Below are 25,622 nucleotides of genomic sequence, written 5' to 3'. Positions count from 1 at the left end.
GTATTTTTATTTATTTACTTGATTTAGGGGGGGCATCGGCTCCTGCGCCCCCAATTTGGCTATGTCCCTTGTGTGTACCTCTTTTTATTTGTATGTTTCAGGATTCCCCCCCCCAAGTTGAATGAAAAAACTAGTTGGGCAGCTGTACATTTAAAAGCCAGCTCCTGGCATTTTGTCACTTCCTTGCCTGACCAAGAAGCAAAACCCCCAAAACAGGACGGGTTTATTCATCCAGGAGCTGATTTGATTAATTCCCATCCTCCTGCCTCCTTCCACATTTCTCCTCCCTTTCTCGACCCCGTGCGCAGCAGCTGTGAAAATGGAGAATGCAGCACGAGAGATTGAATATAAAAGGTAAAGCTAAAGAGACCCCTGACCATTAGGTCCAGTCGTGGCCGACTCTGGGGTTGCGGCGCTCATCTCGCTTTATTGGCCGAGGGAGCCAGCGTACAGCTTCCGGGTCATGTGGCCAGCAGGACTAAGCCGCTTCTAGTGAACCAGAGCAGCACACGGAAACGCCGTTTACCTTCCCGCTGGAGCGGTACCTATTTATCTACTTGCACTTTGAAGTGCTTTTGAACTGCTAGGTTGGCAGGAGCAGGGACTGAGCAACGGGAGCTCACCCCGTCGCAGGGATTCGAACCGCCGACCTTCTGATTGGCAAGTCCTAGGCTCTGTGGTTTAACCCATAGCGCCACCCGTGTCCCTGGGATTGAATATAGAACTGCTCAAATCATAAGGGCACTAACCTGGCGCTCTCCAAATGTTTTGGACTTCAATTCCCATCAGCCCTAGCCAGACCCACTCAGATTATTACTGCCCTTCATCTGAAGATCTCGGGGCGGTTCACAACATAACAATACAAAATGAGGACGCAAAATACATAACAATGACAAGCCAATAACCCCACCTCCTAAAAGCACATTTAAAAGGCCATAGAACTTAAAGGTATGTAGTGGAGGAACCAGGCGAGCCTTCCTGGGGAGAGCATTCCACAAGCGGGGAGCCACCACAGGAAAGGCCCCGTTCTTGTGTTGCCACCCTCCGGGCCTCACCTGGAGGAGGCCCACAAAGAAGGACCTCAAATGATGGTCGCAGGATAATATTAATAGCATAATTAGGCAAACGTGACGACTTAAATTCTGATAGCATGCTGTGCTGCCAGGTAGCTCTCCTCTGCCCAAAGAATGGAATTTGAGCATTGTGCGTGTAATCTATCCCTGTACTGAGCTATGCAAAGAACTTTTCTCCTTAATGTCATAATGACACCATTAAATGTTCAATATTGATCGGTGGTGTGCACAGGCACCAACCAATCAGTCAGAACCACATACTGATGTTATTTTATTCTCTCTAAAATAGGGATTTGTGGTACGGCTAAAAAAAACCCTGCAGACATGCCTATTTTTATCACTTGAGAATGTGTAGGAGACTGATGAATCACCTTGTTTAGGCAGAGGAAATGGGGAACTTGTAGTCATCCCTAGGGTGTTAGGGTCCCCATCAGCCTCTTGTCAACATGGCCATTGGTAGCTAGGGATGGTGGGAACTGGAATCTAGATGCATGACTCAGTTGGATAGCTCAGTTAGCTAGAACATGGTGCTGATAACGCCAAGGTTGCAGGTTCAATACCCGTATGGGACAGCTGCGTATTCCTTCATTCCATGTGGTTGGATTTGATGATTCTCAGGGTCCCTTCCAATTCTATGATTCTGTTGTTCTACACCTGAAGAGCCACCTGTTCTCTGTCCGATTGCATATTTAATGCACATTGCTTTTTCCAAAGAATCATGGGAACTATGGTTTGTTTGTTGGATGTTGGGCATTATAGCTCTGTTAAGTTCTCCCTGACATTTAGAAGACATCTGAAGGCATCCCTGTTTAGGGAAGCTTTTAATATTTGATGAATTATTGTACAGTGGTACCTCGGGTTAAGAACTTAATTGGTTCCGGAGGTCTGTTCTTAACCTGAAACTGTTATTAACCGGAAGCACCACTTTAGCTAATGGGGCCTCCCGCTGCCACCGCCTTCTCATCCTGAAGCAAAGTTCTTAACCCAAGGTACTATTTCTGGGTTAGCGGAGTCTGTAACCTGAAGCGTCTATAACCCGAGGTACCACTGTCCAGTCAGGTTAAGAACAGACCTCTGGAACTGGAACGGATTACTTCCGGGTTTCGGCGGTCGTGCATGCACAGAAGCACCAAATTGCAACCCTCATGTGCGCAGATGCGGCACTGTGGGTTGCAAACGTGCCTCCTGTACGGATCACATTCGCAACCTGAGCGTCCACTGTATTTTAATATTTTGCTGGAATCCACCCACAGTGGCTGAGGAAACCCAGCCAGATGGGCAGAGTGTAAATTATTGTTGTTGTTTTTGTTGTTGTTATTTTAAGGGTGACAATATCTTCCTCAATCCTTCCTGTGCAGATTCTCTAAGAAACATTCCTTCTGTCATTCACGGGCCACGTTCCTCCCCGGCTGAGCTGAGTGGCTCCAGCCAGCGGCTCCTGCGAGAACGGAAGTCGTCCGCTCCTTCGCACTCCAGCCAGCCCACCCTTTTCACCTTCGATTCACCCGCCAACCATATCCGGACCACGCTTTCCACCAGTGCACCCCAAGACTATCTCTTCCTGCATCAGTGCATGAGCAGGAAATCGGAGAATACCAGGTAGGACCAGAATCTCTTGGCTAAGTATTGGTGGTGGATTGGGAGAGAAATTCGATTCGGTTCACATCAAATATGAATCTCCCTAATTCTCCCTTTTCGAAACGGTACGCAAACTGAAACGTAAAGGTCCTTCGAAATTCACGCTTCTCCGAATTTTGCAATGGAGCCCACCACCGTTTACAAAAATTCATTTGCCACATTAAAGTGTGCATAGAACTATATATCATAGTGGAGTTAAGGTACAAGAATGCTTCAGCATTGGGAGAAAGACTATGCAACAATATGTGTTTACTGGGCAAAATTGCATATAAAAATGTCTATTATTAGAAGTAAAAAGGTACCCCTGAACATTAAGGGACGCAGGTGGCGCTGTGGGTTAAACCACAGAGCCTAGGGCTTGCCGATTGAAAGGTCGGTGGTTCGAATCCCCGCGACAGGTCAGCTCCTGTTGCTTGGTCCCTGCTCCTGCCAACCTAGCAGTTCGAAAGCCTGTCAAAGTGCAAGTAGATAAATAGGTACCGCTCCAGCGGGAAGGTAAACGGCGTTTCCATGCGCTGCTCTGGTTCGCCAGAAGCGGCTTAGTCATGCTGGCCACACAACCCGAAAGCTGTACGCCGGCTCCCTCGGCCTATAGACCAAGATGAGCGCCGCAACCCCAGAGTCGTCCGCGACTGGACCTAATGGTCAGGGGTCCCTTTACCCCTGAACATTAGGTCCAGTCGCGGACGACTCTGGGGTTGTGGCGCTCATCTCGCTTTACTGGCCAAGGGAGCCGGCGTTTGTCCGCAGACAGTTTCCAGGTCATGTGGCCAGCAGGACTAAGCCGCTTCTGGCATTCGAACCTCCGACCTTCTGATCAGCAAGCCCTATACTCTGTGGTTTAGGAGAAATTCACACTAAAATTGCTGGTGAATTTTCAGGAGGACTTTAAAACAATAATAATTGCAAACTGATGTGGAAATGTTAAGAGCTCAACTTCAGACTAGAAAAACGAGAAGCCTAAATTGAGAGATTCACTCATTGCATATTCTTTGTTGCTTACAAACTTAGTGCCTGAGAGCCATTGTTTATTTTTAATAATGTCACACTCTGCCCTTCCAATGAATTTGCAATGCTCACAATGGGGCAATTAAGCACAATGGGTAGTGCCCAGAGTTCTTCCAACTCGGAGGGCACCGCTTGAAATGAACAGCCGTTACAATCTTAGGTCCATTAGTTTCAATGGGACTACTCAGAGTAGGTCAAACATTGGATACAATCCAATAAAATCAAGCAGAAATAGTAACAATATGAACGAGTGCTCCACGTATAGTATTGCGCTTCGTTGCCTCATCCTTTAAAAAGCATTTACAGATGTAAAAGTCGTTTGGATAATTTGAAGCAGTTTATACCCATGCAGTTAAAAATCAGGAAATAAACCCTTCTTCAAAAACCACTGATCTATAAAACTTTGGGCACAGCCATTTAGCCTTAGTGGCAAGAGATCTGAGAGTAGTCTGAAGCTCAAACGACAAGAGGCAGCTGCTGGTCTTTCAACGCAAGACACATCTTACTTTGCAATTGTTCTGCAAAAAGAGCTGTGTTTTGGGAATAAAAGAGGCCCATCATGCAAAAAATAATAATAATCCTGTAGTTGTTTTATACATAGCTCCACCTACTGGTGATGAAGCAGTATGGCACAGAAGCAGCCTTATACCATGATCTCTTGGTTGAGGCTTTTGTGTGAACATGTATCTCCTGGCTCCACATGTTCCCAGTCAACCGCTTCAATCTGCAGAACTGGCACCATTGCAGATGCCAGATAATAACAGTTCCGTATTTGCAAGAACAATGATCTGTTTTAGTGTGGCAGCACCTACACTTTGTAACTCCCTGCCTGTTGAGAGTACATTTGCTGTACTCTTTTTGGCGCCTGCTGAAAACACTCGTGTATAATAGGCAAGGCTATCTGGATACTTAGATGCATAGGTTTTATAGTATTGTAATTTCTGGTATGTTTTAAAGTAGGGTTGTGATTTTTTTCTTCCTTTTTTATTTGATTTACTTATTGATTCTTAGATATACTGGGACGCGGGTGGCGCTGTGGTCTAAACCACAGAGCCTAGGGCTTGCCGATCAGAAGGTCAAAGGTTCGAATCCCCGCGACAGGGTAAGCTCCTGTTGCTGAGTCCCTGCTCCTGCCAACCTAGCAGTTCAAAAGCACTTCAAAGTGCAAGTAGATAAATAGGTACTGCTCCAGTGGGAAGGTAAACGGTGTTTCCGTGCGCTGCTCTGGTTCGCCAGAAGCGGCTTAGTCATGCTGGCCACATGACCCGGAAGCTGTACGCCGGCTCCCTCGGCCTATAGAGCAAGATGAGCGCTGCAACCCCAGAGTCGGCCACGACTGGACCTAACGGTCAGGGGTCCCTTTACCTTTACCTTTTACTTAGATATACAAAGCCACATACCCTTTACAAAGTACCTTTTTATAATATACCAAGATAAGACAACTACTTAGTCTAAACAAGTCAGAAAGAAGAAAAGGAGAGGCCTAAAAATAAGAGAAAGGGGAAGAAAAAGGAAAGACAGGAAAAGCCATGGGGAAAATAGAAAAAAGTAAAAGGACTCCCAACTCTCTGTCCAGCAGCTTCATACAATATACTATTCATTGTGATTTTTCCCCCCCTTGTTTTACCTTTGGGTATACCACTTTGATTGTTGTTGGGGTTTTTTTAAAAAAAAACAGTCAAGAGGTGTATAGATTGTATGAAACAAATACAGAAATATGTGCTGTTGTTGTTTAACCATTTAGTCATGTCCGACTCTTCGTGACCCCATGGACCAGAGCACGCCAGGCACTCCTGTCTTCCACTGCCTCCCACAGTTTGGTCAAACCCAAGCTTCAAGAACACTGTCCAACCATATCGTGCTCTGTCGTCCCCTTCTCCTTGTGCCCTCCATCATTCCCAACATCAGGGTCTTTTCCAGGGAGTCTTCTCTTCTCATGAGGTGGCCAAAGTATTGGAGCCTCAGCTTCACGATCTGTCCTTCCAGTGAGCACTCAGGGCTGATTTCCTTCGGAATGGATTGGTTTGATCTTCTTGCAGACCATGGGACTCTCAAGAGTCTCCTCCAGCACCAGAATTCAAAAGCATCAATTATTCGGCGATCAGCCTTCTTTATGATCCAGCTCTCACTTCCATATATCAGCCTTCTTTATCCTAGCAGTGTTATGGCTTTCCGTTTCTTTTGGTCCCAGTTGGTTTGTTATCATTATACTGGTTTCGTGTTTCCCTAGAGGAGGAACGCTTATTGCCTTTTCCTTCCCATCAAACCATACTGGAACATGCTGGGAATGTGATGTGGGAGAGATGAGAGGAAGGGACCCATAAATGGCCCAAAGGACGGTGGGCGGCAGCTGGAGAGGTACCAGCCGTGTGAATCAGAAGGTCCCAACATGCTTGAATCACAGCTGGATTCTCAGTGAACCCCAGGGCTTTCGCGGGTTCAAGAGAATTTCACCCCTACATCTGTTTTTCATTAATAATTAAAAGTATGCTTCACTTCTGATGGAACTTAATGGAAGGTCATTAGAAACCCTTTGTATCCAGCCATTTGGGACCTTTCAACAGCATGGGTTGCATCCAGGAATGGCATCGCATGAGAGGAATAGATGTCTGCTTCAGCAGTGGAGCTTCCCCAATTTCACCACCACCGACACACCTCAAAACTCCTCTCCAGAGGGTTGGAGGACCTGCTAGAGCATTTGGAATTTGCAGGGGATCAGAGAGGAAGGGGAAGTTCCATTGTGCAGCAATGGGATGCGGGTGGCACTGTGGTCTAAACCACTGAGCCTCTTGGGCTTGCCGATCAGAAGGTCGGCGGTTCGAATCCCCACAACGGTGCGAGCTCCCGTTGCTCTGTCCCTGCTCCTGCCACCCTAGCAGTTCAAAAGCACAGCAGTGCAAGTAGATAAATAGGTACCGCTGTGGCGGGAAGGGAAACGGTGTTTCCGTGCACTCTGGCTTCCATCACGGTGTTCGATTTCGCCAGAAGCGGTTTAGTCATGCTGGCCACATGACCCGGAAAGCTGTCTGTGGACAAACATCGGCTCCCTCGGCCTGAAAGGCGAGATGAGCACAGCACCCCATAGTTGCCTTTGACTGGACTTAACTGCCCAGGGGTCCTTTACCTTTAAATTCTTAAATTTAAATCCCAGCTGTTGGGATGACTGAATGAGCTTCCCTTGCTCTTTCTCTTAAAATAATAATAATTAAAAATTGTGTGTGTGTTTATTAAGATCTGGTGTGGTTATGTGCACATTGGTGCATTCAGATCTGCGAGTGGGGTTCTCCTGGTGGAGCGGTAGCTATTTGATATTCGCAGTGCCGCAACCCAGGGGACGGCTTTCTTGGTGGTGGCTCCCCCAGTTATAGAACTTCCTCATCTCTGAGATGCAGCTGGCGCCAGATCCTAAGAGCTTTAGGTGCCACCCAAACACTTAGGCGTTTGCTGGGCATAGTGCCTGTTTGCCATTACCCTTTCAATTTTCTGCTTGCTGCAGGTCAGATGGTCCATTTATTTGTAATATTTTATTGTCTCTCTGCTATTTTAATGGCTTATGTAACCAGCTCTGGGATTGTCATTGCAATGAACTGTGAGTAACTGTATCCCATAGTACTCATCTTCATTGTTGCCAAGGCTGCAAATTTCCTTTCACAACACTTGTGTGACCCAAGACAATTATTCACCATTTTACAGGCCACTATGTGAAGCTCACATACGTACGTAAGCTCACATCATACACACCAGTTACTGCTACGATCCCACAGTTGGGGTCTGAGAGGTTAGCGTCTCTACACTATAAACCCATTAAAGTTTTATACCAGGCTGTTACAACATTTCTCCAAGAATCGTGAAAATTATAATTTGCTGAGGTACTGAGACTTCTCTGACAAATCCCCACCTATCCCTAAATTAGATTGCATTTTCCAAATGTTAATGGAGTTGGAGAGGTGCTTCACAAAGCAGCTTACTAAACTGCGATGTGAAGCCCCCCTGCCATGTTACACCTCACTGCAGACGTCTTTAATGGGGAGGAAGGTGACTTCCCTCCCTCTGTTAAACGGCTCACCCAGCCTGCTGTTCCGCATGCTGCAGAGCGTGACGACATGTTACATTTCTATTTCTATAGGAGGATATTTGTTGTTGTTTAGTCATTTAGTCGTGTCCAACTCTTCATGACCCCATGGACCAGAGCACTCCAGGCACTCCCGTCTTCCGCTGCATCCCACAGTTTGGTCAAAGTCATGCTGGTAGCTTCGAGAACACTGTCCAGTTATCTCATCCTCTGGCGTCCCCTTCTCCTTGTGCCCTCCATCTTTCCCAGCATCAGGGTCTTTTCCAGGGAGTCTTCTCTTCTCATGAGGTGGCCAAAGTATTGGAGCCTCAGCTTCAGGAGTGCTTCCAGTGAGCACTCAGGGCTGATTTCCTTCGGAATGGATAGGTTAGATCTTCTTGCAGTCCATGGGACTCTCAAGAGTCTCCTCCAGCACCATAATTCAAATGCATCCATTCTTCGGCGATCAGCCTTCTTGATGGTCCAGCTCTCACTTCCATACATCACTACTGGGAAAATCATAGCTTTAACTAGACGGACCTTTGTTGGCAAGGTGATGTCTCTGCTTTTTAAGATGCTGTCTAGGTTTGTCATTGCTTTCCTCCCAAGAAGCAGGCGTCTTTTAATTTGGTGACTGCTGTCACCATCTGCAGTGCCCAATGTGAATCTCTACCTCACAGCTTCTCTCCCCCTTTTCGTTTTAGGAGTGCTAGTTTCTCTCAAGCCACAAGATCCTCGTTCTTCATGAGAAGCGACCCATCTGTCCAGAAGCTGTCTCAGGGGAACGGGCACTGTGTTAATGGGGTGGGCGGGCAAGTCCACGGTTTCTACAGCTTGCCCAAGCCAAGCCGGCACAACTCGGAGCTCAGGGACAGTGCCTACGACCTTCCGAGGAGTTTCGGGTGCTACACGCACACCAAATCCAGCCTCACGGGTTCCGAAACGGATAGTGAGGAGGTGTACACCTTCAAAACCCCCAACAACACCCTTTGCAAGGACTTTGGGGAGCTGTCCACTGACTCGTATGACGTCCCTGGCACCCCTCTGTCCATTTATCAGATTCCAAGGACATTCACGCTGGACAAGAACCACAACACCCTGGGGGTGGCCTCCAACGAAACGCCCGCCACTCCCCCACCCAGGCCACCTAAACCAGGGCAGGCAGAGACACGGTGGGGCAGCCCACAGCAGCGCCTGCTGGACAGCGAAGGCCTAGGCATGGGCTCAGTTGCTGCTACCATTCCCAGAAGGAATACGCTGCCTGCCATGGAGAACTGCCGGCTGCATCGAGGTGAGTATTGGGGCTGTTTGCACTGGATACAGTGGTACCTCGGGTTACATACGCTTTAGGTTACATACGCTTCAGGTTACAGACTCCGCTAACCCAGAAATAGTACCTTGGGTTAAGAACTTTGCTTCAGGATGAGAACAGAAATCGTGCTCTGGTGGCGTGGCAGCAGCGGGAGGCCCCATTAGCTAAAGTGGTGCTTCAGGTTAAGAACAGTTTTAGGTTAAGAACGGACCTCCGGAACGAATTAAGTACGTAACCAGAGGTACCACTGTAGGTGGCTATACTGCTATGACTGCCAGTTCTCCAAGGCTTTGGGCAGGAGCTGGGGTGCCTAGGCTGTTAGGGGAGGGGCAGTACCTCGGATGGAGACATGTCGTGCTCCTTCAGGGGTAGCTTGTCCACCTTTGGTCCCCACCTTGCAATCAGCTTCTAGAAGCTGCCAGCATGAGACAGTGGCCACACCCCGGGAAACAGCTTCCACTGACTGGCTAAAACAGCTGAGGGCAACCAATGAGTTTCCAACCCTCAGTTGAGTGTCAGGGACTGAGGAGGAATGGTGGGAGCCGCCGCCCCCTCTCCTGAAGCTTCCCAAGGGCAGGAGGACAGTATTGATTTAGAACAGTGGTTTGCAAAGGGGCATGGTTCAGAAGGCAGAAGCTGGGAAATACTGGGTGAGGAACAGCTAGAAGAGGAAACACTAGGAGACAGCTGGCAGATTCAGTGTCCTTGGACAGTATTCCTGACACACACCCCCCCCACTTTCACCTAAGACTAGACAGGCTTGGAAAGTGATAGAACAGAGGGCGCAGGGGCAACAAGCTCAGATTACCCAACGTGGCATAAATTAGTAGGGACAGAGAGTGCGAGCCATTTCTAGACAGATATATGCATTCCGATAATAATAATAAATTTATTATTTATACCCCACCCATCTGGCTGGGTTTCCCCAGCCACTCTGGGCGACTTCCAACCGAATATTAAAAACAATACAGCTTCAGACATTAAAAACTTCCCTAAACAGGGCCACCTTCAGTTGTCTTTTAAAAGTAAAATAGTTGTTTATTGCCTTGACATCTGCTGGGAGGGTGTTCCACAGGGCGGGTGCCCCTACCGAGAAGGCCCTCTGCCTGGTTCCCTGTAACTTGGCTTCTCGCAATGAGGGAACTGCCAGAAGGCCCTCGGCGCTAGACCTCAGTGTCCGGGCACAACGATGGAGGTGGAGATGCTCCTTCAGGTATACTGGACGGAGGCCGTTTAGGGCTTTAAAGGTCAGCACCAATACTTTGAATTGTGCTCAGAAATGTACTGGGAGCCAATGTCTCTCGCTGTGATTATTAAAGAAGCTAATTGGTAAGAACACTCCTTTCCTTTGATTTGCTTATTCACTACCACTGAGGGAGGGATCTGATTCCCTGAAGCCTGTCCATTAGTTGGGGACTTTTCCTGCCTGCGAAGACAGGCTGTAGTGGCTTAAGCAGATGAGACCAAGGTGGGTCCAGGGGCCAAGAAGGTGATTTCTGCACATGCTGTAAAGGGAAGTGTCATGTACTGAGTTGAACAGGATCCAATAGGCAGCAGCCTGATTGGTCTTAGAACAATAGGATTCAGAATGCAGCAGCCTGAATGGTCCTAGAACAATAGGATCCAGAATGCAGCAGTCTGATTGGTCCTAGAACTATAGGATTCAGAATGCAGCAGCCTGAATGGTCCTAGAACAATAGGGTCCAGAATGCAGCAGTCTGATTGGTCCACAGGAGCCACCCAATCCAGCTCCAGGTGGAAGTGAATCCGTGACCTGATCGGTCTACAGGAGAATCCCGGAATTAGCCAATCACGTGGGGCCCATTGTGTAAATAATGTATATAAAGCCGACATTCTGGGGGAACTTCCATTCCTCCTCACCACTATGAGCTGAATAAAGAGCATGAAATCCACTCTCGACTCGGAGTATATTTCAGGAAGTGAGGGGCATTTGGGTCTCATCCACTTGGGAAGGTAGCCCATCTAAGAGGGGGAAAACTCTGATCCTAAACCTCCACTGTTTTGTGAGACATCTTTTGGAAGAAGAAAAGGCTAAGGAGTAAACCCTCCACAGATCCAAAGTGGAGTCTCTAAGATGGTTGGATGGTACCTTATACGTCTCCTTCCAGCAATACCTGCAGCCATGTTGGTGTCAAATTTCTTGCTCAGCTTTCCTTCGGACCATCTCGTCAAGGCTGAGAGCGGGGTCTTGTCTTCTGGGCAACCCAGGACCTCCCTACACACTGCCCAGGCCTGCGCCCCAGAGAGGTCACTTGAATGCTGCAGATGCAGCCGTTTCCCTTCACCCCCGGAAGCGCACTCCATTGTCTCTAGAGACAGACGGATGCCAACAATACACGGACACAACACTCTTCCATCTCCATCGCTCAGAAATAGAATTCCTGTTCCAGAAGGACCTTAATGTAAAAAAAAAACAGAGGCGGGACAAATTTCCTCCCAGTTCTGGGGCCTGTCCGGCTCTACTGTTAGACAGTGTGGGGCAAGGATGAAAGTAATAGACTATATGGGACTGGCAGAAATGACTGGCAGAATCCGAGACCAGGGAAAAGAGACGGCGGAAGAAGAATGGAAGAAATTTAAGGACTACCTTAATAAAAATTGTAAAATTACTGAATGAAAGAACGATGTGGATTTGGAAATTAAGGGGTTTTCAGCTGTAATGATTAGGTATTAAGAAAAGGAAGATTAAAAAAGTTAATAGAGATAAGGGGAAGGATTTGCTGAATTGAACTAATTAGAGATTGGAATACAGGAAGGGGAGGTACGAGGAGGTCGGGAAAGTAAGGCTTATGAACATAAGGGACTGAAATTATACTTGTTATTGTATGTGGTTTGTATGTTTTGTATGTATTTTTTTCTTTTTACTTTTCCTCTGTTCTTTTTATTTTAGATAATCTTTTGAAAACTTTAATAAATATTTTATAAAAAAAAAATAGACAGTGTGGGGCAAGAAGTGGTGGTAGCATGTTGAAGAAAAGAGCTGTATCTGTTGCGTGACCTGCATTAGTCAGTTGCCCTGAGGGTGTAGATAATGTACAACTTCATCCAACGCTCATGAATTCTGCACTCTAGGAATTTTGGCTTTTGTTTGTTCTCCGTCTAAAAGGAATTTGGAGAACCCACTAAGTTCCTCCTCTTAATAAACTTTGTTTACTGCTTGTTAACTGTGATTTTGATGTCGCTGATTTCAGCTTCGTCTTGTGAAACCTATGAATATCCTCCCCAGAGCAGCAGCAGTGCAGTTCAGTCGACAGAGTCTGTGAATGCTGGATTCAACTCATATCTGGTAAGCTATGGGTGCTCAGTTAGCTGGTGTCCTAAGGGCTAGCAACTTGAGGTTTTCTATACATACATACAGTGGTGCCTCGCAAGACGAAAAGAATCCGTTCCGTGAGGCTCTTCGTATAGCGGTTTTTTCGTCTTGCGAAGCAAGCCCATTGACAGCTTAGCGGATTAGCGCTATTAGCGGTTTAGCGGCTTTTAGCGATCAGCTGTTAAGCGGCTTAGCACCTTAGGAAAAGGGGGGGAAAGGGGGGAAAAACCCGCAGGAACTCACAAGACATTTTCGTCTTGCGAAGCAAGCCCATAGGGAAATTCGTTTTGCGAAGCGCCTCCAAAACGGAAAACCCTTTTGTCTAGCGGGTTTTCTGTCTTGTGAGGCGTTCGTCTTGCGGGGCACCACTGTATATACCCTGAGATCATCTTCTGAGGCCCTCCTTCATGTACCCCCTCCTCAAGAGGTTCGGAGGGTGGCAACACGAGAACGGGGCCTTCTCTGCAGTGGCTCCCCGTCTGTGGAATGCTCTCCCCAGGGAAGTTCACCTGGCACCTTCACTATACACCTTTAGGCGCCAGGCAAAAATGTTCCTTTTTAACCAGGCCTTTGATTGTTCCGATTTACATCCGATGCCCTTTTAAAATGTGTGGGGTTTTTTTGTGGGAGGGGTTATTGGGTTGCTGTTTTTATTTTTATTATTGTGGTTTTATGTCCTGATTTTATTCATTGCACCACCTTGAGACTCCCAGGTATAGGGCGGTATATAAATTCAGTATATAAATAATATAAAATCTCTGCTTCTCAGAAAGCTGCCTTGCAAAAAATTCCAAAAACCTAGACCATGGGTAGGCAAACTAAGGCCCGGAGACCAGTTCCAGCCCATTTGCCTTCTAAATCCGGCCCGCGGATGGTCCAGGAATCAGTGTGTTTTTGCATGAGTAGAATGCGTCCTTTTATTTAAAATGCATCTACAGTGGTACCTCGAGTTACATACGCTCCAGGTTACATACGCTTCACGTTACAGACTCCGCTAACCCAGAAATAGTACCTCAGGTTAAGAACTTTGCTTCAGGATGAGAACAGAAATTGTGCTCCGGCGGCCCGGCGGCAGCAGGAGGCCCCATTAGCTAAAGTGGTGCTTCAGGTTAAGAACAGTTTCAGGTTAAGAACGGACCTCCGGAACGAGTTAAGTACTTAACCCGAGGTACCACTGTACTGGGTTATTTGTCGGGCCTGCCTGGTGTTTTTACATGAGTAGAATGTGTGCCTTTATTTAAAATGCATCTCTGGGTTATTTGTGGGGCATAGGAGTTTGTTCATTATTTTTTTCAAAATATAGTCCGGCCCCCCACAAGGTCTGAGGGACAGCGGACCGGCCCCCTGCTGAAAAAGTTTGCTGACCCCTGACCTAGAACCTGAATTTTTCCTCTTTGCCGCCTTTCCTCACCAACTCCGCTCCCATTCATGTGTCACCATCTTCTCCCTTGCCCAGCAAAACAAGGCGACGGTGGCTCGCTCTCACAGCGCGGACTCAGAAGACAACTATGTCCCCATGAACCCAGGCTCTTCGGTCCTGATCAGCACGGAGAGGTCGAACGACAACTCCCAGCACCTCTACATCCCCATGAGCCCTGGGCCTCACCACCTGGACTTAATGGGCATGTCCTCCTCTACTTTCCCGGTCCACAAAGGTAGCAGCAGTTCTCAGCTGCACAGGAGGATGAGCGAAATCCAGCCCCCGCCCGTCAACCGCAACCTCAAGCCAGATCGCAAAGGTACTCCCCTCCAAACCGCCCTTGGCAGACAAGATGAAATTATACAATTGAATATAAATATAGATGGGAAACGGCTATGTATTGTGCGTACTTATCTACTTTAAAAAAATTTCACCTATGATTTTTTCTTTTACTTCTTTATTTTTTCTTTGTTCTTTTTTTCTGATATCTCATCTTTCATTTCACTGCTTTATTGTGAATAGCATTTTATAGAGGGGTAAAGGTAAAGGTCCCCCTGACCATTAGGTCCAGTCGCGGCCGACTCTGGGGTTGCGGCGCTCATCTCACTTTATTGGCCGAGGGAGCCGGCGTACAGCTTCAGAGCAGCGCACGGAAACGCCATTTACCTTCCCGCCGGAGTGGTACCTATTTATCTACTTGCACTTTGATGTGCTTTCGAACTGCTAGGTTGGCAGGAGCAGGGACCGAGCAACGGGAGCTCACCCTGTCGCGGGGATTCGAACCACCGACCTGACGATCGGCAAGTCCTAGGCACTGAGGTTTTTTCCCACAGCGCCACCCGCGTCCCTTATAGAGGTATAAATAACTGTAAATATGAAAAGAGACAAAATATTCTCTAATTTTTTTCCCTTGGTTATAGGTATTTTCTTTTTCTTTTTTTTTTTGTTGTAAATAGGTATGTTTTCTAATTTGTACTTAATAAAAATTAAACGAAAAGAAAAGAAAAGCAAACCGCCCTCAGCCACCCTTGCCTCCAAGGAGCTCAAGGTAGTTTACATGGGTTTTCCCTCCCCATTTTCCCCCCTTCACAACAACCCTGTGAGGTAGGTGTAGGGTACCCTAGCTTATCCCTCATTTCAGGGGACTGGGTGTTATTTGGGGAGGTTTTTTGCATTTATTTAATTCAGGGAAGGAAAGACACCACTTTCCTGCCTTTTTCTTCTGTGGGCGATTTGATATTTTTGCAATGCGTGTGGCAACTGCTGCGGCTTGAAGCTGCGTTTAGAAGCTAATATCCGCACCACAGGAGGCTGCCAGTCTTCCATAAGAACCTAAGAAGAACCTTCTAGATCAGGCCAACAGCTAGTCCAGCATCCTGTTCTCACACTGGCCGACCAGCTGCCTGCCAAATTCCTGTTTTTTTTAATCAGTCCTGTCAGGTGCAGGTGGTGGTTGCTTGTGAGTAACCAGGCAAGACTCCGACCTGTCTTCCACAGGTTTTATTGGTGCAAACTATTTACAGTGCAGAAACTCAAAGTTCATGTCCGTCTTGCAGAATCCGGGAGCAGCCCCTTCCGACTTCTTCCCCAACAGAAGAGCGCTTTGTTTTTGTTTTTTTAAAAATATATTTATTTGTTTTTCCAAAAACAAAAGAAACAGCAAAACAGCAAAAACAGTACACCAAATAAAAAATAAAAAAAGAAAAAGTTAAAAACTCCAGTTTTCAGACTCATGTTTACAAAACCTTCTTTCTTGACCTCCTCACGCCTCCCTTTTTTGTGTTCCTCTTTGTCCAATCAGATACAGCAAATCCTTACCCTTCTTCAAAACTCATTTCTGATTATTGTAATCACTTCTATTATGTCTCCAATCTTTCCTCCTTATAATTAAACACCTTTAACATATTATTTACTTTGACATAATATAACCTTATTTTTTCACCCTTTTTCTATTACATTTTTTGCATATTTTTTAACACTGTACCACTGATGCCACATTAATTCATATCAAACATCATTTTAGCATTCGTACACTTTACAGTGTTTCTGCAGATAGTTCTTGAACTTCTTCCAGTCCTCTTCCACCGCTTCTTCTGCCAGGTCTCGGATTCTGCCAGTCATTTCTGCCAATTCCATGTAGTCTATTACTTGCATCTGCCATTCTTCCAAGGTGGGCAAATCTTGTGTCTTCCAGTCCAACAGAAGAGCTTTGGTACCCCAAGGCTCCACCTCCCTTCCTCACGTTTCACCCCTCTGCGCAGGCTGGGCAACAGAAGGGGGCATGCGTCCCTCCTGGCCAGCCTGGCTATGTGAGACGCTGGGGCTCTCAGCAGCATCCTTGACCCCTTTCCTGCCAGCCTGGCTGGTCCCTTCCCTCTCTCCTTCACTGGAGGTGTGGCTTTCCCCACCGCTGGAGGAGGAGCTGCTCCTCAGGATTTTTGGAGGCACTCTGTATCCCAACGGCCCCCCCCCCCGCCTCCCTCCCCTGTTCCGATGGCAGTCCCCTGACAAGTCCATTCAATCAAGTGTCCATTAAGAAGAAGAAGAAGAAGAGTTTGGATTTGATATCCCGCCTTCCACTCCCTTTAAGGAGTCTCAAAGCGGCTAACATTCTCCTTTCCCTTCCTCCCCCACAACAAACACTCTGTGAGGTGCGTGGGGCTGAGAGACTTCAGAGAAGTGTGACTGGCCCAAGGTCACCCAGCAGCTGCATGTGGAGGAGTGGAGACGCGAACCCGGTTCCCCAGATTACAAGTCTACCGCTCTTAACCACTACACCACACTGGCTCATTAAACATTTGCTCAGGCCTTACTCAGATCTTTTTCCGCTCCAGCAAAGCCAACGCCTCTGGACTTGAGGAACAACACCGTTATCGATGAGCTTCCCTTCAAGTCGCCGGTCACCAAATCCTGGTCCAGGCCTGGGTGAGTAAAGGACCCTTTGCTCTCAAAGCGACCAGCCTCCTTAAGTGAAGATCTTGCCCATGAAACAGGGCAAGGGCCCTCCATGGGGTCAACAGAGGGTTGAAGAAGGGCTTATTCACACATCCGTTTTCCCCTCCGCTTTCCCCCGGGAAAACTCGCAGTTTTAGCACTCAATCGGAACAAACAGTAATTGAGTTCTCCGTGGATTGCCGTTTGTTCAGATTTAGCACCAAAGAGCAAGTTTTCCAGGGGAAAGCTGTTGGGGCATGCGCAGAGTCCCCATTCAACACGCCAGCAGATTGTGCAAATAAGGGTGTTATGTACTGAGTTGAATAGGATCCAAAATGCAGCAGTCTGATTGGTCCTAGAACAATAGGATCCAGAATGCAGCAGTCTGATTGGTCCTAGAACAATAGGATCCAGAATGCAGCAGTCTGATTGGTCCTAGAACAATAGGATCCAGAATGCAGCAGTCTGATTGGTCCTAGAACAATAGGATCCAGAATGCAGCAGTCTGATTGGTCCTAGAACAATAGGATCCAGAATGCAGCAGTCTGATTGGTCCTAGAACAATAGGATCCAGAATGCAGCAGTCTGATTGGTCCACAGGAGCCACCCAATCCAGCTCCAGGTGGAAGTGAATCCGCAACCTGATTGGCCTACAGGAGAATTCCGGAATTAGCCAATCACGTGGGGCCCATTGTGTAAATAATGTATATAAAGCCGACATTCTGGGGGAACTTCCATTCCTCCTCACCGCTATGAGCTGAATAAAGAGCATGAAATCCACTCTCGACTCGGAGTATATTTCAGGAGGGGGGGAGGGGCACAGGATGTGTAAGGGACCTTGCCTAGCCCAACTCATCTTCTCACCTCTCATTGCAGCCAGACCTTCAACTCCAACTTTTCCCAATACTGTCGTCCCATCTCCACCCAGAGCATCACCAGCACAGACTCCGGGGACAGCGAAGAGAATTACGTGGCCATGGTAAGTCCCTGCAGAATCCATCTCTTAGTACAACCCAACTTCTCTCTCCATACTCCGTCTTCCTCCCTTGTCCTTAGTGGTCCCAACCCCAGCTCACGTTTTAGCAGAGGGTGAGCAGCATTGGAACCCCTGGTGGCTGCCCACCATCTTTCGTTGTTGTTGTTTAGTCATTTAGTCGTGTCCGACTCTTCGTGACCCCCTGGACCAGAGCACGCCAGGCACTCCTGTCTTCCACTGCCTCCCGCAGTTTGGTCAAACTCATGCTGGTAGCTTCGAGAACACTGTCCAACCATCTCGTCCTCTGTCGTCCCCTTCTCCTTGTGCCCTCCATCTTTCCCAACATCAGGGTCTTCTCCAGGGAGTCTTCTCTTCTCATGAGGTGGCCAAAGTCTTGGAGCCTCAGCTTCACGATCTGTCCTTCCAGTGAGCACTCAGGGCTGATTTCCTTCAGAATGGATAGGTTTGATCTTCTTGCAGTCCATGGGACTCTCAAGAGTCTCCTCCAGCATCAATTCTTCGGCGATCAGCCTTCTTTATGGTCCAGCTCTCACTTCCATACATCACTACTGGGAAAACCATAGCTTTCACTACATGGACCTTTGTTGGCAAGGTGATGTCTCTGCAAGCCACTCCAGCATCCCTGCCAAGAAAACTCCATGGACAAAGACAACAGGCCTGCCATCTTAATTTACCCAAAATGCAATGCCTGGTCTCAACACAGGAAGCTGCCCTGTACTGTGTCAGACCATTGGGGCCCATCCAGTGTAGTATTGCCTACACGGACTGGCAGCAACTCTCGGCGATTTTAGAGCGGGCTCTCTTCCAGCCCTGCCTGCAATTGACCCTGGGACTTTATGCATGCAAAGCAGGTGCTCTTCCATTCCTTCTCTATAGATTTAGATCTTTGGTCTAGGTTTTATAGCTCTATAGGCCGGGGCGTTGCATTTTGGGTAAATTAAGACAGACGACCACCACTGAGAATGTGTCATGGGCTGGGCTGGATTGAAGGATTGGGAAATGAAATCTCAGAGACATCAGCTCCTAACGGAAGAGGAGGGAGGATATTTTCTGCCACCCACCCTGCTTCCAGTGTTTCCAGAAGCAGAGAGACAGGCAGATACAGAAACTGCACAGTTGAGAGAGGAACTACCTTGTTATGAGATAGTAGCTAAGCAACCAGAAGGAGGGAGCAGCTGGGCAATACATCAATCGAGAGTGGGGGGCGGGGTTCGAGCATGTCAGAGAACAAAGGAGATGCAGGGGAGGGGGGACCTCCTGTTGGTGCAGTAATAATAATAATAATAATAATAATAATAATAATAATAATAATAATAATATATTTATACCCTGCCCATCTGGCTGGGTTTCCCCAGCCACTCTGGGCGGCTTCCAACAAAACACTAAAATACAATAACCTATTAAACATTAAAAGCTTCCCTAAACAGGGCTGCCTTCAGATGTCTTCTAAAAGTCTGGTAGTTGTTCTTCTCTTTGACATCTGGTGGGAGGGCGTTCCACAGGGCGCGTGCCACTACCGAGAAGGCCCTCTGCCTGGTTCCCTGTAACCTCACTTCTCGCAGCGAGGGAACCGCCAGAAGGCCCTCAGAGCTGGACCTCAGTGTCCAGGCTGAACGATGGGGGTGGAGACGCTCCTTCAGGTCTACTGGGCCAAGGCCATTTAGGGCTTTAAAGGTCAGCACCAACACTTTTTGCTGTGGAAGTTGGGGGGAGTCAACTGATACCCTCGCAAAGGGTTGCGTGTTTGTACTTGCTGTAATAAAAGGACCATAGATCTACCAAATGCTTGTTAATTCTTATCGGTGAGCTACAAGAAGGGAGAGGGGAACTCCCGTACTTTACAGAATGGGGCTCCCATCTAGAAACCGCACTACTTCTCATCCAGCAGGAAGGACAATGGATGGTGAGATGGCTGGGTCATGTCCGCGAGGGGCCCTTTTGAGACCCTGGGGCCCTTGACTAATGCCTGGCCTAACCAACCACTGACACCGAGTCTGAGGCCACCAGCCGGCCACTCAGCTTAGTTGGGAAAACTATAGTCTGTACATAAGCCGTATATGTTAATGCAGGCAGCTCAAGCAGTCCCTGCTTTGATGGAAGTCAGGGAACGAACCACAAAGCTTTCGGTGTGAGCCAGAATTGTGGTTTCTTTCTTCAAACCAAACCATGAGCAGGAGTCCAAGAACAGACCTTGGCTTCCGACTGTGGTTTCTTTTTCACTTGTTCCTTCTTTATTTGTCTTTTCCAGCAAAACCCTGTCTCTGCCTCGCCCATCCCTAGCGGCACAAGCAGCCCAGCCACGAAAAAGAGCACAGGAAATGTCGATTACCTGGCTCTGGACTTCCAGCCGAGCTCACCTGGCCCTCACAGAAAGGTATAGCCCAAAGACTTTGCATTAATCAGATGGGGTGCAAACAAGGAATGTTCTGTCCCATTCAAGCAGTGCACTTTCTGCTAGCCCTGGTGATTATCTAATATGTATTAGATGGATTTCCCCTAAATTGATTTCTGAACTTTGAATTTTATTGTTATTCATGTTTTTATACTGTATTTTATGCTGCTTTTACAATTAAGTGTTTTTAATTTGTTGTTAGCCGCCCTGAGCCTGGTTGTTGAACCGGGAAGGGCGAGGTATAAATAAAAATTTATTATTATTATTATTATTATTATCTTTATTATTATTATAGCACCCTCTGAACTATACATGGCTTGTGTATAATCATCATTATTATCATTACCATTATCATTATTATTATTATTATTATTATTATTATTACCATCATCATCGTTATTTCAATTAGTATACTACGCTATACCCGCAGGTCTCAGGGCGGTTCACAATGTAAAATCACAATATAAAAACACAAAACGCATAATAAAAATAAAATAACAATAGCAACCCAATAATGGCCCCACAACACATTTTAAAAGGGCATTGGATGTCTGTCAGCCAATGGCCTGGTTAAAGAGGAATGTGTACAAGAGACACAACTGCTGCTCCACCGCGTTTTGCCTCTTGGCACACCCACCACCTGGTATATGGCCCCCAAAAGGTTTTGTATAAGGGAATGTGGCCCCCAGGCTGAAAAGGTTTCTCTTCTCTCTCCACCCCCTGCCACCCACTCTGTTTTGGGGTAGATGTGCAACCACGTTCAACTGTTTTGTGCTTCCTTGTGGTGGAGCCAGTGTGGTGTAGTAGTTAAGAGCGGTAGTCTCGTAATCTGGTGAACCTGGTTCGCGTCCCCACTCCTCCACATGCAGCTGCTGGGTGACTTTGGGCCAGTCACACTTCTCTGAAGTCTCTCAGCCCCACTCACCTCACAGAGTGTTTGTTGTGAGGGAGGAAGGGAAAGGAGAATGTTAGCCGCTTTGAGACTCCTTCGGGTAGTGATAAAGCGGGATATCAAATCCAAACTCTTCTTTTTCCTTCTTCCCTGTCACCAGCCCTCCACATCATCGGTTGCCTCAGACGAGAAGGTCGACTACGTACAAGTCGACAAGGAGAAGACGCAAGCTTTGCAAAGCACCATGCAGGAGTGGACAGACGTCCGGCAGTCTTCAGAGCCCAACAAGGCGGTGAAGTAATAGCCGGCGGAGGTATACCAGGATAAAGAGAGAGAGAGAGGAAAGAGAGAGAGAGAGCCTTCCAGAAGGGCAAAGACTAAATAGTTCTGCCCATCAAGGCGCTGGGCCCACCGGCCGTCGTTCAGCAAGGACTGCTAGCGCCAGGGTCGACTAAGAAAGCAAAGTTCACTTCAGGAGGGAAAACATGGCTGATAACTGCTTGCCAGTGCTAAAGGATGCCAGAGCTCCTGGTGGATAAGTTATCTGCAAAATTCAACATAGCAATACTGGGAATCTTGATGCACTGCATGCTTTCAGTCATCACCGGACCCGCCTTGTATCCACTGTTTTCTCCTCTTCTTCAAAGTACACCTGCCGCGAGCCAAACTGGTGCCAGTATGGCAGAATCCTGGGCTTCTGCTGGGATCTTGTGTCTCCCTTTTGCCTCCCTCTTCCGTCTCCTGATCCCTTTACAGAAAAGAAAGTGGCCAGACGTCGGCTCTAATCACGTTTGATTTTCAGCAAAGCCTGTGGAAGCGCTAGTTTTGGTTTACCTTGCAAATTACAAGCATCCTTGTCCTCAGAGCACTTAGGAGAGCTTTCCTTGTGAGGATGGTGGGTGTAAGGAAACAGCCACTCCTCTTTGGCATATATCAGTTTCTTGAAAAAGTGTGTTGGTTCCCCTCCGAGATTCCCCTTTGCAAATCTTAATGTCGAATCTTTTCTGAATTCTTGCATATTGTTGAACATTCGCGGAATATTTGATATCTGTATCTGATATCCTGTAATGTTTGAGTTCAGCCTTTGATGTTTGACAAGTGTTTGATAGCTGGTGTGCCGTTGTGCTTAGTAGGTGAGTGAGTTTGATGTCTGGCAGCTCATGAGATTCGTAGTTGAGACCGTCAGACGAGCCCTGTCAGGTTGTGCTAAAGGTCTATCCGGTCCGACGTTCCGTTTCCAGGAATAGCCACTGTTCATGTCCGATGCTTGCCAATAAATCTAGCGCACTCAAAACTCGTTAGAACTTTTTGCGTTTTCAAAACAAAAATTCAGATGTTGGCGAAAGGTTGAATATTTACAAATATTCAGCTGTAACGTGTTTAAATTTGCCCATTGCCTTGATGCTTAGTCCGGGTGCAAAACACACTAAAAAAAAAAAGAACCCGTTTCACCAGATGTCAGCAAAATTGCCCTGTTAGGTTTGAACCCTGTGTCACGGTAATCTTCCAGATTCCTAATCGTGTCTGGATAATGGCAAAGGGGGATGCGCCACTGAATAGCAGCTGAAAGTGGGTTGAAGCTCTGTGTCATTGTGGCTACGAGTTAAGTGATGCTCTCGACCCATAGTCTCAATATGTCTTACGGGTTGCTCCTTGTCACATGAGAGCCTCAGTCACTGGCCAGTTGTCCCTTCAGAAGATCACATTAGCACAGAGGACTAGAAAAAAAGGAAGCTGTTGCAAGAAGCCATCACAGCAGTGGGTGTGCCAGATGGGATGCCGTGGAAAAGATGCCTTTTTGTGACACGTTTCTGCCACTTTATGGAGAGAATTCTCATATCTGCATGCTGTAAGAACTTCAACCTCTTCCCCATCTAATGGCATGAAGTCAAGGACCCTGGAAAAAGTCAGGGTGGGGGACATTAAGAAGTCCCTCCCTAAAATTGTCCAGGGTGATCAGTCAGAGAAAGGAATAACATTCCTTTGGAGGTCTTTAAGCAGAGGCTTGACAACCATATGTCAGGAGTGCTCTGATGGTGTTTCCTGCTTGGCAGGGGGTTGGACTCGATGGCCCTTGTGGTCTCTTCCAACTCTATGATTCTATGATTCTAACATCTTGGTCAAGGCTAGTCGATTAAAAGGTGTAGCCCGTTTTGTAGGGCCACGAAAACAACCCCACTAACTTGCTTGCTGCGCCAGGGTGAGCGCAGATTGCTGTAGAAGTAGCAGCAGAGTTAATTTGTAAGGACAGCAGGAGGACAGAGTTCAGGTTGAGAATGAAGAGGCCAAGCCCCAAATAGAATAATAGGATCGTAGAGTTAGAAGGGACCCTGGGGATTATCTAGTCCAGGCATAGGCAAACTCGGCCCTCCAGATGTTTTGGGACTACAACTCACATCATCCCTAGCTAGTGGTCAGGGATGATGGGAATGGTAGTCCCAAAACATCTGGAGGGCCGAGTTTGCCTATGCCTGATCTAGTCTTAATTCCCTGCAATGCAGGAATACGCCGCTGTCCCATACAGGGATCGAACTTGCAGCCTTGGCATGATCTGCACCATGCTCTGACCAACTGCTCTAGAATAGCAAGATTCTAGTTCTTTTACCCTTCTAGAATATCCATGTGTCTTTTCGTGTAGCTGAGAGATTCCTTTTGGATTTAATATTGGACCATCAGCAGACACCACTCTCTTCCCCGCAAAAAACGACAACCTTAAAAGCACTTCTGGGTGTCCCTGTGTGATGTGGTGAGTTCACGGAGAGCTCTGTATATGAAGCTGCCTTATGCTGAGTCCATTATTACCGACTCAGACTGGCAGCATCCCTCCAGAGTCTCAGTTAGTAAGAAGGATCTTTTCCTGTTACCTGAAACCTTATCCATCTAACTGGAAATGCTGGAGATTGAACCATCTGCATACAACTCATTGGCTCTACTAATAAATAATAATAATAATAATTTTTTATTTATACCCCACCCTTCCCACTTCAGAAAACCGGGCTCAGGGCGGCTAACAACAAATTTAAAACACTTAATTGTTGCAACAAAAAAACAGAATAAAATACAGTATAAAATGTGAATAACAATAAATTCAGAATTCAAAAATCAATTTAGGGGGGGAAATCCATCCAATAAACATTAGATGATCAACAGGGCTAGCTGGCTAAATTAGTCCTATTTGGGCCAGCGAGGAGATCAGGGGAGAATTAGCTGTGGGATCCCAGAGCGGGTAATCTTCATAAAAAGAGGAGGGGGAGGGAAGGAAGGAAGGGGAATAAAAGATCAGGCTAAGTTCAAATGGAAAGCCAGGCAGAATAGCTCTGTCTTACAGGCCCTGCGGAAGGAAGTTAAATTGTGCAGGGCCCTGGTCTCATGGGACAGAGCATTCCACCAGGCCGGAGCCATCACTGAGAAGGCCCTGGCCCTGGTGGAGGATAATCTGACTTCCTTAGGGCCAGGGACCTCTAAACTATGATTATTCATGGACCTTAAGGTCCTCTGCGGGGCAGACCAGGAGAGACAGTCCTGTAAATACTGCTAAGCTATAGCCTAAAACACGGTGCTTTGAATGGTGGTCAGGGGTGCCGCAGGCAACACTCGCCTCTGTCCCTCTTTCCTTCCCACCCTCCTTGATGCCCTCTCACATCTCTGCCTCCCAAACAGCTGTTGGTTGCAGCAGCCCTGGCTACAAGCCTCACAGGTGAATGGTGCCTCTGGGAAGCACCTCTCTTGGGGGCAGTGGGGGGCAGATCAGAGGCCAGGGCTGCCCAGAGGACTCCCAAGGAGAGGAGAGGAGGCCGAGGGAACCCTCCACAAGGCAGGGTGTTCAAAAAGGGGTGAGAGGCTGCCAGCTCTGCAGGCAAGGGGGACATAACTGGGCTCCTGAGCCCCACAGGGGTCGCGCAGAAAGAATGCAGTTGATCAAGGAAGCTGTGGACTCAAAAAGGTTGAAAACCTCTGGCCTAAAGGTACAACCTCCACCCGTACCTGAGCACAGGCAGACTCACGTACAGCACTGTCCTGTGCTTGTTTACACAGAAGTAAGTCCCACTGTCTTCAATGGAGCTTTTCCCCAGGTGTGTATTGGACTGCTGCCATAATGTGGTGCATCGCTATGCCGTTATACCGGATAATACGGGGGGTGGGGACAAAGAATCACATTCCTTGGAGCTTGCTTCTCGGTGTGGATGAAGATGGGTTGCAGCAGGGGTCAAAGAATACCATTTGGCATTCCCTCCGCTGCTTCCTTGCATGCCAGGATCCGTCCACCTTATTCTACCTGGCTCTACGCCACCGACGAACAACGCCATCCTCGTGCCCTATTAATGCTTGCTCAGAGGTAAGCCCTATTGTGTCCGGTAGCGCTTACTCCCAGGGGAGTGTGTTTAGGATCGTAGCCTCAATTAGCTTATTGCCATGACCTTCCTTTGTACAGGTAATTGCGGGTAGCCGGCGAAAGCTGTGACATCCCGAATTGTGCACTGACCTTGCAACTGTTGAAAACAGCTGTACCTTTGCAAAAGGATTCCTTTCCATGCTTAGCTTTCTGGAAAGCGTATTTCTGTAATTCTAGG

At 47.5% G+C, this 25,622-nt stretch overlaps 1 protein-coding gene across 1 annotated transcript in view; it reads left to right on the top strand.

Moving 5' to 3' along the window:
* The window catches only part of GAB2 (GRB2 associated binding protein 2), a 154,178-nt gene extending 130,172 nt beyond the window's left edge, over positions 1–24,006 (top strand). Inside the window, exons 3-11 of the mRNA XM_079973744.1 lie at positions 2,432–2,672; positions 8,475–9,061; positions 12,295–12,389; positions 13,873–14,155; positions 16,671–16,761; positions 17,647–17,749; positions 20,016–20,141; positions 21,212–23,040; positions 23,177–24,006. Coding sequence (XP_079829870.1) covers positions 2,432–2,672; positions 8,475–9,061; positions 12,295–12,389; positions 13,873–14,155; positions 16,671–16,761; positions 17,647–17,749; positions 20,016–20,141; positions 21,212–21,352 — 1,667 coding nt within the window. The 3' untranslated portion in view covers positions 21,353–23,040; positions 23,177–24,006. The remainder of the gene's footprint in view (positions 1–2,431; positions 2,673–8,474; positions 9,062–12,294; positions 12,390–13,872; positions 14,156–16,670; positions 16,762–17,646; positions 17,750–20,015; positions 20,142–21,211; positions 23,041–23,176) is intronic.
* Positions 24,007–25,622: the final 1,616 nt, after the last annotated feature.

Source organism: Podarcis cretensis (genome assembly GCF_951804945.1).
Source record: "Podarcis cretensis genome assembly, chromosome: 4".
Taxonomy (NCBI): domain Eukaryota; kingdom Metazoa; phylum Chordata; class Lepidosauria; order Squamata; family Lacertidae; genus Podarcis; species Podarcis cretensis.
This window is presented reverse-complemented; position numbering and strand designations above follow the sequence as displayed.